We start from the raw sequence: 17182 nt of genomic DNA on the forward strand, positions 1-17182 counted from the left end.
GTCTGGCTGAATGCTATGGAATCCTGGGACTCTTTGGCTGAATGCTATGGAATTCTGTTGTGGGCCCAGAGAACAAACTCCAACCCCGAGAACCCCATAGCATTCAGCCAGACAAAAAGTTAAAGCGGTATAAAACCGGGTTATGTCTCCAGTGCGGATGCAGCCCGGTAATCACCCTGGAGACTGACGAGGCATTCATGTTGTTAATAGGACTATCATTCCACTTTAACGGCTGCGGAATTCTGGGAATCGTAGTTTAGGAAGGCCCATACCTCCTCTGGCCGAGGGCTGTAAAGGCCCCGACCCGAACTACAAATCCCAGGGTTCCCCAGGAGGAGGAGGAGGAGGACTTAACCGTCCTTAAAGTGGAACAACAGCCCTGCTATATACAATGTAGGGCGATATTATTGTCTGAAAGGACCACAAGTTCCCTTCCCTAACCGTGTGGCCCCACCTCCGCCGGGCCTGGCTCATCCAGGAAGCCCTTCCTCTCTCCCCTTCTTCCTGGGCGGAGAGGAGGAGTGGCAGAGCAGCAGCTGAGCGGAGGCGGCGCCGGCGGCAGGGAAGAGAGACCCGAGAGGGGTAAGGAACCGCTCCAGAGCCCCCCACCCAGCCCCACCGCCCCTGGGCCTCCGCCTTGGCACGGGAGGAAGCTGGAGGAAGGCCGAGAACGCTCCGGGAAGCGCCTCTCCCACCCCACCCCCATCCCCTCTTTTTATTATTATTATTATTATTTCTTGATTCAGTGTGTATTTCTCTCGGGTCCCTCTCCTCCTCCTCCCCCGTGTCATGGCGCACATGCCTGGCTGTCAAGGAGTGGGAGAGGAGAGGACCCAGCTCTCCTCCCTGTCCTTCCCTTCCCTCCTTCCTTCATTCCTCCCTTCCCTCCTCCTTTCCTTCCTTCTTCCCTTCTCCCTTCCTCCCGTTTACTTCCTTCTATTCTTCTTCCTTTCCCTTCCTCCTTCCCTTCCTCTCCCTTCCTTTTCCCCCTTCCCTTTTCCCATTCCTTTCCCTTTCTTCCCTTCTTCCTTCCCTCCCTCCCTCCCTCCCTCCCCTTTACTTCCTTCCACCCCTCTTCCTTTCCTTTCCTCCTTCCTCCCTTCCATTGCTTCCCCTTCCCTCCCTCCCTCCCTCCTTCCCTCCTTCCTTCCTTCCCTTCCCCTCCTTCCATCCCTCCTCCCTTTGCTTCCCCTTCCCTTCTCCTTCCTTCCCTCCCTTTCCTCTCACCCTTCCTTCCTTCCCTTCCCTTCTCCTCCCTTCTTTCCTTTTCCTTCCTCCCCCTCCCTCTCCCCAGTGCTGTGATGTTTTCCCCAGCAGGCCCAGCTGGTTGTGTGCGAATGGTGGAGGCTGTCCTTGTGGGCCAGAGAGACGTGAGGGTGGCACATGATGCCAGCCTGGGATGGAAAACAAGCCTTCCTTTCTGGCTGCTCTGGCACCTCCCTCCCTCCTTCCTTCCGTCCTTCTTTTGGGTGGAGCAATCATGTGATAGTGATAAGGACTCACAGGTTCTCCACACACAGGCACTTCACAATCTAGACAACATAAGGGTCTGCAGCTGATTAAGGAAAAAGGCATTAGGCTGAAATGAATGCGTGTGCATGTGTGTCTGCATGCATGACCCATGTAAGCCCGCATCAGAGCAAAGCAGCCAGGATGTGGGAGGAGTGGTGTCTTGGCAGCCTCTGCCTCCTCAATGCATTCCTTGTGGTGGAAATCTAAGGAGGATGTTTTCAGCTCCTCCTTCTTTTCTGTGTCTTGTGATTCTCACTCTTTGTAGCTGCTATATCCCAATGACAGATGCAGTATGGATTAGGATGACTGACGTCTCTTCTATATTTTTATTATTACTGGTAAATATTGACAGAAAGTCTGTATTTTCCCCCTTCTTACAACAAGAGAAAAGGTTTAGGCATGATTACTGAAGACAGATGATGAGTGAAGTACTGTACTTCTTCACACAGGACAAAGTTCAACTGTGGAATTTGCTACTTCAGGGTGTAGTGATGGCAGCTTCTAGAAGGCCATTGGACAAAGGGAAGATAGATAAGCTGGCAGTGGGTAGGATGTATCTTCCGTCAGTACTGTGATGGGGAGCTGTGGGAACACAGTATAATTGGTAGGGTGCTATTGTACGCAGGACTATCCTGAGGGCCTCCCATAGGCAATTGGTTGTCTGTGTTGTTGTGTGCCTTCAAGATGTTTCTGACTTATGCCAACCCTAAGATGAACCTATCATAGGGGTTTCTTGGCAAGATTTTTCAGAGGAGGTTTGCCATTGCCATCCTTTGAGGCTGAGAGCATGTGACTTGCCCCAGGTCACCCAGTGGGTTTCATGGCTGAGCTGGGAATCAAACCCTGGTCTCCAGAGTTGTAGTCCTGCACTTAAACCACTATGCCATGCTGACTCTGTCTGTTTTGTATATAGGCTGTATCTTTTTAAGTTTGAGAGAAGAGAAAACAAAAGTAATCACCTCTTTCCTCTGCAGTTACCCTTTCAAACTGGTAATCTCCTGCGGCTTCGTTTGGTTTTCAAAAACAAACTTAAAGATGTCTCCCCTGGTAAAGAGGAGCTATATGTGTCGTTTCAACTTCCTATTTTATGAAAATGTGTGAAGTTTTTGAAGATACAGTAGACCCTTGTTATACGCTGGGGTTTGGTTCCAAGATCCCCCATGTATAACAAAATCCGTGTATGCTCAATTCCCATTAAATATAATGACATAGCAAAATGGTGTCCCTTATAAAAATGGAAAATCAAGGTTTGATATTTGAAATTTATACTTTTTGGGAACATTTTCAAACCATGTATGCTTGAATCCGTGTATAAAAAAATCAGTGTATAAGAAGGGCCGACTGTATGTGCAGGTACTTGCAGGAAGGGGAGTATAGGCCATCATTAGCACCAACCTGTTGTCTGAACAAAATGACATCAGACTGGTTGAAAACTGGTATCGTTCAAAACATAGTTGTCACGATTACTTTAATTTTGGTTGTTAAAATATTTATATCCTGCCCTTTATTGTGGGGGTTTAAGGGTGACATACAAGGTAAAATAAAGAGTTCCAGATTAAACCAATAAAATTGCTTAAACGGGATGAAAGCATGCTAACCATTTAATGTTAAAACAGTTTAAATTGCTACAACAATTAAAAATTACATATAAATTTAAAGTAAATTAAGTCCACAAACACTTCAGTCAAAAGCTATGTCTTGACTTGGTGCTTGAAGGTAACCAATATTAGCATCAACTGGGTCACCAAAGTGAAGTCATTCTATGTTCTCTCCCATCCTATTAATTAATGCAGTCTCTCTCCATTACATATCAATTTAATATTAATTACATGGTTTCTGTACTGAAACCAGATCTAATTTGGGAGCCATTTCTCAGGAAGACTTGATACTTAAAAGAATTTATACATATGTTCGCTGACTTTGAAGCAATAGTTTTAGAGTTTGCTGCAAAGGAGTCTGAAACAATTGGTGGGAATTGCACTGCTGCTGAAGAAAGGGTTGGCTATTTTCAATTATTATTCCTCCTTTCCATTTTAGGCCCACAAAGAGCTGCCATAGAGGGTTGGGGCATCTTCTGGCATGGCATGGCAAGTTGCGTGTGGGATGCAGAAGTGATTGACCAACATTGTGAGATCCCAATTCCTTCTATGAATGAAAGGAATCTTTCCTGGAACCAACCCAGTATAGTTGTTTGTGGGTTTTTAGGGCTCATGTTAGTAATCAGATCACAGCCACAGATGCTGGCGAAACGTCACAAATAAACTCTTATAGAACATGGCCACATACCCTGAAACACCCACAAAAAACTATGGATGCCGGCCATGAAAGTCTTTGGCTTCACAGCCCAGTATATTTGACCATTCAGTTAAGGGTGCTTCCTGCCCTCCCCCAAATTAAATAAATGCTGGTATTTTTCTCTGTGTTAAAAGATTCTTCTAAAGCTCTCAATGTGAATAGTCTTTAACTTAGATCACTGCATTATTTTGATTCAGGCATAAGAGGGAGGCAATGGCATGGTACCTATGAGTATTCCTTCTCTAAGAAAACCCTATGAAATTCATGGGGTAACCATAAGTTGGCAGGTGACTTGAAGGCACAAACGTACCATCAAGAAAAGATCATGGGGTCTGCCTAGTGAAATATCCTCTTGCCTGCCAAAATACAGTCAAGTCTTGATGATAATCTTGGGATAATTTACTTTAAACTAAGGGCTGAGTGGGCTGAGCATGAGCAATCTCTGGATGTTTTCCGGAATATATATTTCCTGCTGGCTGATGCTGATGGGAGATGAAATCAAATACATCTGGAGAGTTACAGGTGCTTATCCCCTGGGTAAGCTAACCTACGGAAATTTTTGCAATGATAGAGTTTATCCCTTTTTCAACTAATGCTTCAGTGACAATATGGGGCTAAGAATTCTGAAAACTTGTGCTGCACCAACAACTGTTACTAACATGAGCTTGTGAAGACTAGTTCAGATTTGCTTCTTTTATGTTGCCCTTATTATCATGCTGAAAAGGTTGCTAATAAGTTTTTTTTATAGCAAACTTCAAATTGGGAAGTTTTTTAGAGGGAAAACATACCTGCATACAAGAACTCTAGCAGGCTTTCTTCTGAGGACTGTAGTATCAATGATCTACTGAAAGTAAGATAGTGTGGTGCTGCAGGCGCTTAAAAATATTAGCCCTGCAAAACTTATCATAGATTGAAACTGGGGGAAAGAGGAAGCACCACCCAATGTCAAAGTTGACTTTACAGTTACAGGAATTGAAAGAAGGTTTTAAAATAGCACTAAAATGTGTAGCTTGAAAAATGAAAACAGCTCTACTGAAGGTGACCAGGTTTGTTGCCTCACTGTGGCTATATGTGAGGGCTCCTGCTCTCATTTCTATTGGATTTATTGACACTCTATATCTGAGTGGATAATTACATAAGATATTCAAGTTGTTTGTTTAGGCCAGTATAGCCAATAAGCATTCAGCCAGGTTGCATATGTTTTTGGCAGTCTTGGATTTCCAGAAGTAGATATTTTTCTCTAGAAAAGAAGAATATGCTTCCATGCCTTGTGTCCTCCTCTAGAAAATTTGCTTTACTAGCTTTCATGTAGTTTGTACTGGGACCATGCTGTTTACCCCACCCTCAACATGCAGTTCTTCACATTGTGAATTTCTGCCTGGCTAGGGAGAGCCTACACACAGAGAAAGAGACTGTTATAGGAGCTTGAACCCTAGACTCCAGTTCTCTGGGCTCCAGTTCTGCGGAAGTCTGAGATCATAGAGTTCTCTAGACATGTTTCCCTTCTGTAGACTTTCATGCTGAATGCACAGACATCATCAGAAAGCTCTGTGGCTTCCAGAACAATGTCCTGAAGAAGGGCCCACCCCCCATTGCATCTGCCATCGCAATGGCCTCAGAGGGAGAGAAGAACTGCTGGACTGGATCCTCTTCACCACTGCTATCCTCTTTTCCTTTTGTGTCATGTCTTTTTAGATTGTAAACCTGAGGGCAGGGAACTATCTAATTAAGACACTTAATTACTAACTTAGAACATTTCTAAAGAGCAGGGTATAAATACAATTATTGTTAATAATAATAATTCCTCTTTATCATCTAGAGCCCCTTTGCATATTTAACATGTGAAAGGAGTAACAAGCTGGGCCTGTCTTGCCTCAGTGATAGGCAGAAACCATTCATTCTTGAAGCTCCCATCCACCTTCATTCTACTCTCCCAGACCAAACTGGAGAGTAAAAACAGTAGTCAGCTGTCTGGGCTAGTTTCTGTGGTGCTTTTCTTTCCACAACCATCTGGCCTGATGCCCACTCAAAACCTCCATAGATCAGGAAGATCCCATAATATTTTTGAGTTTGATCCAGGAGCTGAATGACAGTCAACCGACTCCATATTACAATATTACACTCTTGATTTGGAGGCTACAATGAAGGCTGCTACACACTTTGGATCTAATTCCCCCTGAATGTGGTGGGACTTCCTCCCAAACACATGGTGGTTGGTTTGGGCTACCATTAAATTGCACTTGAAGCTTTGATGTATCCTGTATACCAATCTTGCAGAGGCTTTGAACTAAAAACCCTGTAGTTCTTCAACATACTGTAGTTGCTGAGGCTGCTAGGACTTGAAGCCTAAAACATGTGGAGAGCACCTGCTTAGGGAAGGCTGTTGTACTCTATAAAAATGTAGATCCTATTTGGCATGGAAATTACAAGTGAAGCAGATAGCTTGGGGATGGAGTACTAGACCCTGGTGCCTTTTCACACTACACAGTTATAGCACTGTGATTCCACTTTAAATGCCATGATTGTGTCCTGTGCAATCCTGGGATTTGCTGTGGACAGGGGATAGCTTGAATTCTAGTTCCTCAGCAAACTAAGATTCAGGATTTGATAGAATGCAGCCATGGCAATAATTGCACTGTCAAAGGACCCTAGTATGCTGACTCTTGTCACATCTGTTACATCTTCTTTTCCCCATCCATTCCCCATTGGAGGGAGGAGCTGCTATAATGTAGAGCTTCCCAAACATGTGTGAATTAGAACCTTGATAATTCCAAACCAGGACATTGTATGAGTACCACAGGCTCATTGCTACAGAAGTTGCCCACATATTGCAAGGAAGACTGTAGACCTGACTACTGTAGTGTGAAGAATAGACTGGCCTAAGAAGCGCATGCCTAATCTATGTATGTTGTTGTTGTTATCTGCGCTCAAGTAGATTTCGACTCATGACGACTCTTGTGGACAAGATACCTCCAAGAACTCCTATCTTCCATATCTCTACTTACCTGTAGTTCCTGCAAGCCCATCCCCATGTCCCTCCTGATTGAGTCCATCCATCTGGCATACTGTCTTCCTCTCCTTCTTCTACCCTCTACATTTCCTAGCATCATTTCCCATTCCAGTGATCTTTTCCTTCTCATTATATGGCCAAAGTACATCGGCCTCAATTGCATCATTAAAGTGGGATCCAAGGTCCACTCAGCCTTCCATCCTTTTGTAGGTCGGTAAAATGAGTATGCAGCTTGTTGGGGGCAATTAGCTTACAGATTGTAAACTGCTTAGGGAGTGCTGAGTGAACAGATAAGCGGTATAGAAATATACATGCTATTGCTATTGCTATCATCTTAGCTTCTAAGATTTGATCTGCTCCAAGACCCATCTGTTTCTCCTTTTGGCTGTCTGTGGTATCCTAAGCACTCTTTTCCAACACCACATCTCAAATGAGTTGATTTTTCCTCTCTCTTCATCCTTTACTGTCCAGCTCTTGCTGATTCATGGTGATGGGGAATATGATGCCTTGGACGAATCTCTGCATACTTCTCTACATCAGCATTGTATTGAGGCTGCCCTCTATCTTTTTTGTGGCTCCCAGGCAACTCTAACGCAGCGCTGGAAAGTTCCATCATTTAAAACTAGGAGAATTGTGCTCTTGGAAGCCTTCAGAAGCAGCAGTGCATGGTCCTGCTTTAGTGGGTGCCTTTTAGAACTTATGTTTTAAAAAATACTTTGGTCTTTTTTCAGTTTTTTTAACATTAAAAGCTCACACTTTTTGGCAGGGACTACGGAAGGTTCCTGGGAGCCAAATTGACTTTTGAACCTGCTGAAATGCTATGCATGTTTATTGAAAAGTAAGCTCCATAGAGCTCAATGAAACTTGCTAGTGGATATGCATGTATCAGTTTGCAGTCTTAACAGTGAAGGTGGTGAACAAGGAAGTGTCATCACCTTACTTTCTGTTTCCAATGGCTCTTGCTGTAACCTCCAAATCTACTCATAACTCCCAAATTTATACAGTGGGCCCTTGTTATATGCTGGGGTTTGGTTCCAGAATCCCCTGTGTATAACAAAATCTGTGTATGCTCAAGTCCCATTAAATATAATGACATAGCAAAATGGTGTCCCTTATAAAAAATGGAAAATCAAGGTTTGATATTTGAAATTTATACTTCTTGGGAACATTTTCAAACCGTGTATGCTTGAATCTGTGTATAAAAAATCTGAGTACAGTATAAGAAGGGCCAACTGTATTACTTATTACCTAAACTACATTTCTTAAAGGAGCACACCTTTCTTACTTCATATTATCCTTCCTAAATCTCTGAAGATGATTAGGCACAGAGATAATGACAGGTCTTTAATCTGTTCAACACATTAGTCATTCTGCTACTGGAGAAGTAACATCTGCTTCACTTGTAGGAAATGTTTGCTTGTTCGTGTATGCCTGTATGTGGCAAAAATTCTGTGTGTAGACATCCAGTGTTGCCTCCCCCACTCACTTCCCTTATTTATCATCATTACTAATTCAGTTATAGAAAGAACCCAGCATAAGTTTTTAATTGCTTTCATAACTACCTTTTGCCAAAGTGTTTCTTTTGCGACCCAATATAGTTAAATTTTTTCTAAAGTTGAACTATAATTCAACTAGAACTATAATTTGGTGCATTCTTTTTTTTAAAAAAAAATCAAGAGGCTAAGGCTAGTGAAGAAAGTACATGGAAGCCGCTTGGGGAGGGAAATAATGGCGCACACACGCCTGCCACATACACACGTCCCATTATTTCCTGCGGGGCTTGAGCATAAGCAGATTTTCCCTTACGCGTGGGGATCCAGAACAGATCCCCCATGTAAAGAGGGGGCCAACTATAATGCCATTTTTAAAAAATGTTTTTATAGGCAGTATGATGAAAGCCTTAACTTACCAACATTTTTTTTATTATGAAATCCTAACTCTCCCAAAATCCAGACTGATACAGTACAGCCTCCCCAAAACTGATGTTTTCTTTATATTTTGGACTACAGCCCACATCAGTCTTGATGATTGACCAAGCTGGCTGAGGATGGTGTGTATTAAAGGTTAAAGCATCTGAAGTTGCCACATAGGGAAAGTGTAAAGGTGCCACACTATCAGGAGAAATAGTTGGTTTATTACTGACTTTTCATATTTGTGACTTTGGAGTGCAGTTCTCCATGATGTAAATGTTCTTAATTATTTGTCATCCTCTGTTTTCAGGTGGTGTTACTTGTGATCCTTCTGCTTATGACCTTGGTGGGCATTATAATCAGCAATGGCGTACAATGCAGGAACCGCTGTGGATCCTAACCAGTTAGCACAGCGCATAACAGCTAATATCCAGAAAATCACACAATGCAGTAAGTTACTTAAACTGTTCACATTAACAGTGTGTTTATACCTTTTACTTTTGTTGAGACAAGTTTAGTAGGCGTGTTCAAAAGAGACTATGGTCCAAAACACACTGCAGAAATAATCTAGTTTGAGACCGCTTTAACTGCCCTGGCTCAGTGCTAGGAAATTCTGGGAACTATAGCCTTCCCTGACAGAGAGCTCTGGTGTCACAATAAACTACAATTCCCAGGATTCCCTAGTGCTGAGCCAGGGTAGTTAAGTTGGTCTCAAACAGGATTATTTCTGCAGTGTGTTTTGGATCAGTATTTCAAGGGATTGTGCAAACAGCAATTTGATATCAGTTTGGCCATTCTTGCCTCTGGTAGCAAAATATCAACGTTATGTTTCAATGTTAGACTATTCTGGTGAGGTTTGGGCAGTTAGCCACAAATTATGTTGCTTGACAATCTTATCTGAAATATGTGTTCTGGGAGATGAAGGCCCAAGTTAAGAATGCTGCCCTTACCTTGTGAAGTTCTTTTGTATTAGAAACACATTGTCTCTGATTGTCAGTTGTGGAAAGATAAGCCCCCAAAACTAAGAAGATTGCTTTGTGGGCCACCTACCTTGTACACATGGTTTTCAGATGTCATTTGTAAATTCTGCCTGCTGTGGGGGTACTTTGAAAAATGGTTTATATACATGTGATTGTAAGGAACTCATTCAAGAGTTGGTCGTATTTTAGGAGAAAAGAACCCAGTTCTGTAGCACTTCTGAAAAGTGTAATGGGTGCACAGCCTCCCTCCCCCCTCCCCCAAATATGGTAGGAAATCTATTACTCTAAGATCTGTACCCACCCATACTAGAAATAATTAGCAATGCACCATTTGCATGTGCATATTGTAACTCAGTTTTATCTGTTAAATATGTTTGTGGTTAGGATGTCCTTATCAATGCAAACCAATTTATTCTTTATTCTTCAAGGACAAACAAGCATTTCTGGAATCATCTGTGGATACTGGGATTCATAGGTACTTGGGTTGGTGGGCTTGAGAAACTTAACTGTTTTGACATTTATATTGCATTTCTTTTCTTTTGGGGCTTCTTCAGATGTAATATTTTTTCTGAGTTTAAATTCTGTTTACTATTAAGTGATCATATTTGGCCTAAGTGCTGTTCTGTCATTAAATTTGTGAGCCACAAAATCTGGGCAGTGTGTCTGAATGGAAGCAAACAAAAACAGTTTCAGTTCAGAATCTGGTGATTGCTAATTATATAGCTTCAGATGAGGAAAGAGGAACAAAAATTGATGTCTTTCAACTGACTTCAATTTTTCAGTGTTCATGTATCAAGTTAGACATCGGTATGCAGCTTGTAATTAAAACATACCCATTTATATGTAATTTTTAATTTCAAAACTTGGATATCAGGAACCTCTGGCTTGTAACCTTGTATCTGAAATCCTAATATAATAATAATAATAATAATAATAATAATAACAACAACAATAATAATAATAATAATTTTTTTATTTATATACCACCCTGTGGCAAACCAATCCGGGCGGTTTACAACATTAAAATAACATACAGCATAAAAACTATATTTCCCTCCCCCCTTAAAAAGTTATTAAACTACATATCTAATTTAAAACCACAATAACTAGTTAAAATAACAATAAATTAAACAAAATAATACCAACCAACAAACCACTGCAACCAGTTCTAAAGAAAAGAAAAGGGGGCTTTGGAGACATTACTGAGGAGGGGTGAGATCCTGAGGCCGGGATATTTCAGTCTGGGAAGGCCTGCCTGAAGAGATCCGTCTTGACAGCCTTTTTGAAGCTGTCCAAAGATGTTAATTGACGGATCTCGTCCGGCAGGTCATTCCAGAGCCTGGGTGCGACAGCAGAAAAATCCCTCCGGGAGGTCGCCACAAGCTTCAATTTTTGAGGCTGCAACAAGTTCCTCCCAGAAGACCAGAGAGCGCAGGGAGGATTGTATGGGAAGAGGCGGTCTTTGAGATAGCTTGGACCCAAGCCATTTAAGGCTTTAAAGGTAATAACCAACACCTTGTACTGGGCCCAGAAACCAATAGGCAGCCAGTGGAGGGACCTCAGAACTGGGGTGATATGGTCCCTTATAGATGTTCCTGACACAAGCCTGGCTGCCATGTTTTGAACCAGCTGTAGTTTCCGAACCAGGCACAAGGGTAGCCCCATGTAGAACGCATTACAGAAGTCAAGGCATGAGATTACCAGCGCGTGCACAACAGTCTCGAGATCCCTTACTTCCAGAAAAGGGCGCAGCTGGCGTATCAGCCGAAGCTGATAACAGGCGCTCCTGACAGTCGCATTCACCTGATTTGTCATCAGGAGCGACGAGTCAAGGAGCACCCCCAGACTGCGAACACAGTCGCTGGAGGAGAGTGTGACCCCATCCAGGACTGGAGGTTGCAACCCAATTCTTGGTTTCGGGGCCGCTACCATGAGCACCTCCGTCTTGTCTGGATTCAGTTTCAATCTGTTTTTCCTCATCCAGCCCATTACCGCCTGAAGACATTCATTGAGAGAAGAGATGCCATCGGAATTCGAGGCCGACGAACGAGATACGGAGAAATAGATTTGGGTGTCATCAGCGTACTGATAACACCCAGCACCATAACTCCGTATTATCTCACCCAGCGGCTTCATATAGATGTTAAATAACATCGGGGACAAAATAGCCCCCTGAGGAACCCCACAAGTGAGGTACCTCTTACTGGAGCTACAGTCCCTGAGTAGCACCCTCTGAGACCTGCCCGAGAGGAAGGACCGGAACCACTGCAAAGCAGTGCCCCCGATACCTAACCCCTTCAGGCGGTCCAAGAGGATGCCGTGATCTATAGTATCAAAAGCCGCTGAGAGGTCTAAGAGCACCAACAGGGTCACACTCCCCCTGTCAATGCTCAGACGCAGATCGTCGGTCAAGGCAACCATGGCAGTCTCAACCCCAAAGCCTGTCCTAAAGCCAGTTTGAAATGGGTCTAGATAATCGGCTTCATCCAAGACAGCTTTCAAATGACTAGATTTTCTTCCTATCAGCTTTCTTCCTTGTCTAGCTCTCACAACCATACATAGAAACTGGAAATACAACAGTATGGACAATCCTAACTTTAGAATTCAATTATATATTTTTACACTTGTCTGTTTTCCTCATAGCTAGGGAGTCATATCAACCCAGAAGACTTTAAAAGGATCACCCCCAAACAATTTGTTTTGCTCCAAATACCGTCTAGGGAAAGCAAAAATAGCTCCCTGAGGGACCCCACAAAGGAGCTCCCTCTTTCTTGAGCTACTGTCCCCGAGCAGCACCCTCTGGGACCTGCCCGAGAGGAAGGACCGGAACCACTGCAATGCAGTGCCTCCGATACCTAATCCCCCCAAGCAGTCCAGGAGGATCCTGAATACTAATTATAAATTCATCATACAAGTGTAGATCCTTATGTAGTGGAATACTCTGTACCAGGATCGTGATTGTGGGCTTCTTTCTCAAGGGAAAACAGTGGCTAGTTAAAACTGTAATTGTTCTATGTGATCTTTGGCCTTTAAAATGGTATTATTTAAAAAAAAAAACATTTTAATATAATAAAATGTAAATTATTTAAATTGATTTTTTATTATTACATTTAAATTTAATATAAATCTCTTTTTAAATATTGCTCATATATATTTTGTTATGCATCACTTTGTGGACTTGGTGGATGAAAAATGATAAATTCTTTTAATAAAATTTAATAAATGCATGCACTGTCCATGGTCAAGGGAATAGTATTAAGAGAAGTACAAGCAGTTAGTGGAGGAAGGGAATCTGAAGAGTAGAAAAGCTTTGGTGACCATGGAAATTGCTTTATTAAAAAAAAATGGGGGAGGGGGGAGAGAACAAGGTCAATAGATGTGGTTTATCAGTGTCTGGAATAATTACCTCCATGATATTGTGCAACCATTTTTCCCTGTCTGTTGTATTTTATAATATTCTTTTTTCTTCAAGTTAATTTCCTTTTTTCAAAATATATGATTGCTAGTTATTTCCTTCTGTTTTATAAAATAATAATTTAAAGAGTCTTAATTATTAATCCTCTCACTATCCACAGTAGGCAACCTGATCAGTTAATGGGCTAATATAATAATTGGGAATTGCTAGTTTAGAACACAGTTTATATAAGTTCTTCTTTGGACTGCAGCTGGCTGAAAGATCTTGGGAACTGTACTTCAAAAAAAGCAACTTTTCCAGACTCTAGAGTGTGTATCTGGGGGTGTCTTTCTCCTAATACTGCTTGATTTGAGTTTTGTATCTGATGTCTTGAAACAGGGTCCATTTGGAGTTTCCTTGTTCCTGCAGTCTATGGTTTCTATCCCTAACTGACAATGTTACACTGTTTAGTACCACCTTGATTGATTTCTGTTACCACCACCTCTAGTAAGGGCCTTGATGTTCCTTTGCTGCCTTATCACAAATTGCTCTTTTATCTCTATTTCCAATTTTTGTGTATGATTGTCAAAGCTGGATAGTGGAGAAAGCTGACAGGAAGAAAATCAACTAATTTGAAATATGATGGAGAAGTGTTCTTGGATATCATGCACTGCTAAAAACAAATAAATGGATATTAGACCAAATCAAGTCTGAACTCACCCTAGAAGTCAGGATGGCTAAACTGAGACTTTCATACTTTGGACTTACCATGAGAAGACCTGACTTACTAAAGAGCTGTCTTGAGTCCCTGTACCAGGAGGCAGGCAGGATATATCATAGAATCATAGAATCATAGAGTTGGAAGAGACCGCACGGGCCATCCAGTCCAACCCCCTGCCATGCAGGAAATCCAATCAAAGCATCCCCAATAGATGACCATCTAGCCTCTGCTTAAAGACCTCCAAAGAAGGAGACTCCACTACACTCCGAGTGAGTTTGTTCAACTGTCGAACAGCCCTTACTGTCAGGAAGTTCTTCCTAATGTTGAGGTGGAATCTCTTTTCCTGTAGCTTGCATCCATTGTTCCGGGTCCTGTTCTCTGGAGCAGCAGAAAACAAGCTTGCTCCCTCCTCAATATGACATCCCTTCAAATACTTAAACAGGGCTATCGTATCACCTCTTAACCTTCTCTTCTCCAGGCTAAACATCCCCAGCTCCCTGAGTCATTCCTCATAGGGCAAGGTTTCCAGACCTTTCACCATTTTAGTCGCCCTCCTTTGGACACGCTCCAGTTTCTCAGTGTCCTTTTTGAATTGTGGTGCCCAGAATTGGACACAATATTCCAGGTGGGGCCTGACCAGAGCAGAATACAGTGGCACTATTACTTCTCTTGACCTAGACACTATACTTTTATTGATGCAGCCTAAACTTGCATTGGCGTTTTTAGCTGCCGCATTGCACTGTTGACTCATGTTCAACTTGTGGTCTACTTGGACTCCCAGATCCCTTTCACATGTAGTTTCATTCAGCCAGGTGTCCCCCATCCTATATCTGCATTTCATTTTTCTGCCCTAAGTGCATTACCTTACATTTCTCTGTGTTGAATTTCATTTTGTTAGCTTTGGCCCAGCTTTCTCGTCTATTCAGATCATTTTGAATTTTGATCCTGTCCTCTGGGGTATTAGCTATTCCTCCTAATTTGGTGTCATCTGCAAATTTGATAAGTATGCTCCCAATTCTGTCATCCAGGTCATTGATAAAGATATTGAACAACACTGGGCCCAGGACAGAGCCCTGTGGGACCCCACTGGTCACTTCTCTCCAGGCTGAAAAAGAGCCATTGTTGAGCACCCTTTGGGTTCGGCCAGTCAACCAATTACAAATCCATGTAGCAGTTACTTTGTCTAGCCCACATTTTACAAACTTGTTTGCAAGAATGTCATGGGAAACCTTGTCAAAGGCCTTACTGAAATCAAGATATACTATATCCACAGCATTCCCTTCATCTACCAAGCTGGTAATTTTATCAAAGAAAGAGATCAGATTTGTCTGGCATGACTTGTTTCTCTGAAACCCATGTTGACTTTTTGTGATTATGGCATTGCCTTCTAGATGTTCACAGACATCTAAAACAACAGTAAATAAAATAAAATGATACTGTGTTGTTAATCTTAAAAAAAAAAATCAGCAACATCAGGGACTGCCTGAAGGAAGAGGCTCCTCCCTCCTTTAACTGTCATTTTGGCTTCAGAGGGAGTGATCAGGCAGACCCAGCAACATCAGGGACTGCCTGAAGGACGAGACTTCTCCCTCCTTTAATTGTCACCTTGTATTTGTATTGTATTCAATTTTTACTGTACACCGCTATGATCATTGCGGAATAGCGGTCTATAAATAAAACTTATTATTATTATTATTATTATTATTATTATTATTAAAATAATGCATGGGAAGGTAGAAGGCAGCATAAATGCCCTAAAGGCACCAGATCCCATCTGTTTTTGACGGCTAAGAAGGGTCAGCTCTGGATGGGAGACCACCAACAAATACCAGATGCTGTAGATAGACTCTCAGAGAAAAAACTAGCAAAGCCACCTATGAGCATTCCTTGCCTAAGAAAACCCTATAAAATTCTTGAGTTCCGCATAAGTTGACAGGTGACTTGAAGGCACATACACAACATGGTAGAAGGCAATAGATAAAGGAAGAGACTGCACTAGACTGCAGGAGATGGATGGACTCAGTGAAAGAAGCAACACTCCTGAATCTGCAAGACCTGAGCAAGGCTGTTGATAACAGAGTGACTTGGGGGTCTCTCATTCATACAGTTGGTACAACTGACTTGACAGCAGTTAATAACAGCTCTAAGCCTTGCAGAATTAGCTCTAACTATCCACAGCAGATTTCCTAGCAAACCTGCTGTAGAGAGGTTTCTTTAGGTCTGGAAGGCAAAATAATACAGCTGGCCCTCCATATTTGCACCTTTGACACTCGCAGTTTGGATTATTCATGAGGTCAAGCCTACTAGCACAGGCATTTCTCCTCCCTTTCCCTCCTGGGCTTTTCCTCTCAGGAGAATAAGCCCAGGAGCCAACTCCATATTTTCCCCGGCCAGACAGCAATCCGGCCTGGAAAAGGAGGAGGAGCCTCCATTCCCCCAAGTCCCTTTGCTTGCCCTATTGCTGCCTGGGCTGTCCAGGGGGCGATGGGGCTGGCAAAGGGAGGAGTAGCCTCCCTCCCCCCAAGTCCATTTGCCTGCCCCATCACTCCCTGGCTGTCCAGGGGATGATGGAGTAGCCAAAGGGAGGGGGAGCCTCCTTTCCCCAGGACCCTTTGCCTTCCCCATCACTCCCTAGGCTGTCCAGAAGGTGAAGGGGCCTGGCAAAGGGAGGAGGAGCCTCCTCCCCCAGGACCCTTTGCCTGCCCCATCATTCCCTGGGCTGTCCAGGGGGCAATGTGGCTGGCAAATGGAGGTGAATCCTCCATCCCGCCCCCCCGCCCCCCATCAAGGACTCCTGACCAGCCAGATTGCTGTGTGAGCAGCAGCCCAGGTAGCAATCCAACTGGGAAAGGGAATGGGGGGGATGGAGGCTCCTCTTCCCTTTCCCTGCCCGATCGCCCCCTGGGAAAGGAAGTGATTGAGCTAGGAAAGAGGCAGGGAGCCAATTAAAGGGACGGGAGGGTGGGAGAAATGGAGCATGGGCCCCTGCTTCTCTACCCCCACCCATCCCTCCCTTTAACTGGCTTTTGAGTTGGGAGTGGAGTTATTCACGATTTTTCCATATTCATATGGGCCTCGTTCCCCTGACCACAAATAGGGAGGAACTACTATATTACTTTAGGTGTGGAAGTGAAACTAAGGGCACTTCTATAGTTGCTGGGCTGCTATTTCGTAGGAATAAGAACCTGCCTTGAATATTCAGTTTGTGCTGTATTTATTATAGACTTGTATGTGTGTTTGGGGAGGTATATTCCAGTGTAACACTCTGTGATGCTCTTAATTTTTTCTTTCTTTTTTTAGTAGACTAGAAATGGAGACTGGCCCCAAAGCTTGGCATCCACTTCTCTTATTAACAGATTA

At 43.0% G+C, this 17182-nt stretch overlaps 1 protein-coding gene across 1 annotated transcript in view; it reads left to right on the forward strand.

The window, feature by feature from the left end:
• The first annotated feature begins 463 nt into the window (after nucleotides 1-463).
• The window catches only part of STX7 (syntaxin 7), a 60590-nt gene continuing 43871 nt past the window's right edge, over nucleotides 464-17182 (forward strand). Inside the window, exons 1-2 of the mRNA XM_042440108.1 lie at nucleotides 464-582; nucleotides 9038-9177. Coding sequence (XP_042296042.1) covers nucleotides 9093-9177 — 85 coding nt within the window. The 5' untranslated portion in view covers nucleotides 464-582; nucleotides 9038-9092. The remainder of the gene's footprint in view (nucleotides 583-9037; nucleotides 9178-17182) is intronic.

Source organism: Sceloporus undulatus, chromosome 1 (genome assembly GCF_019175285.1).
Source record: "Sceloporus undulatus isolate JIND9_A2432 ecotype Alabama chromosome 1, SceUnd_v1.1, whole genome shotgun sequence".
NCBI classification, from domain to species: domain Eukaryota; kingdom Metazoa; phylum Chordata; class Lepidosauria; order Squamata; family Phrynosomatidae; genus Sceloporus; species Sceloporus undulatus.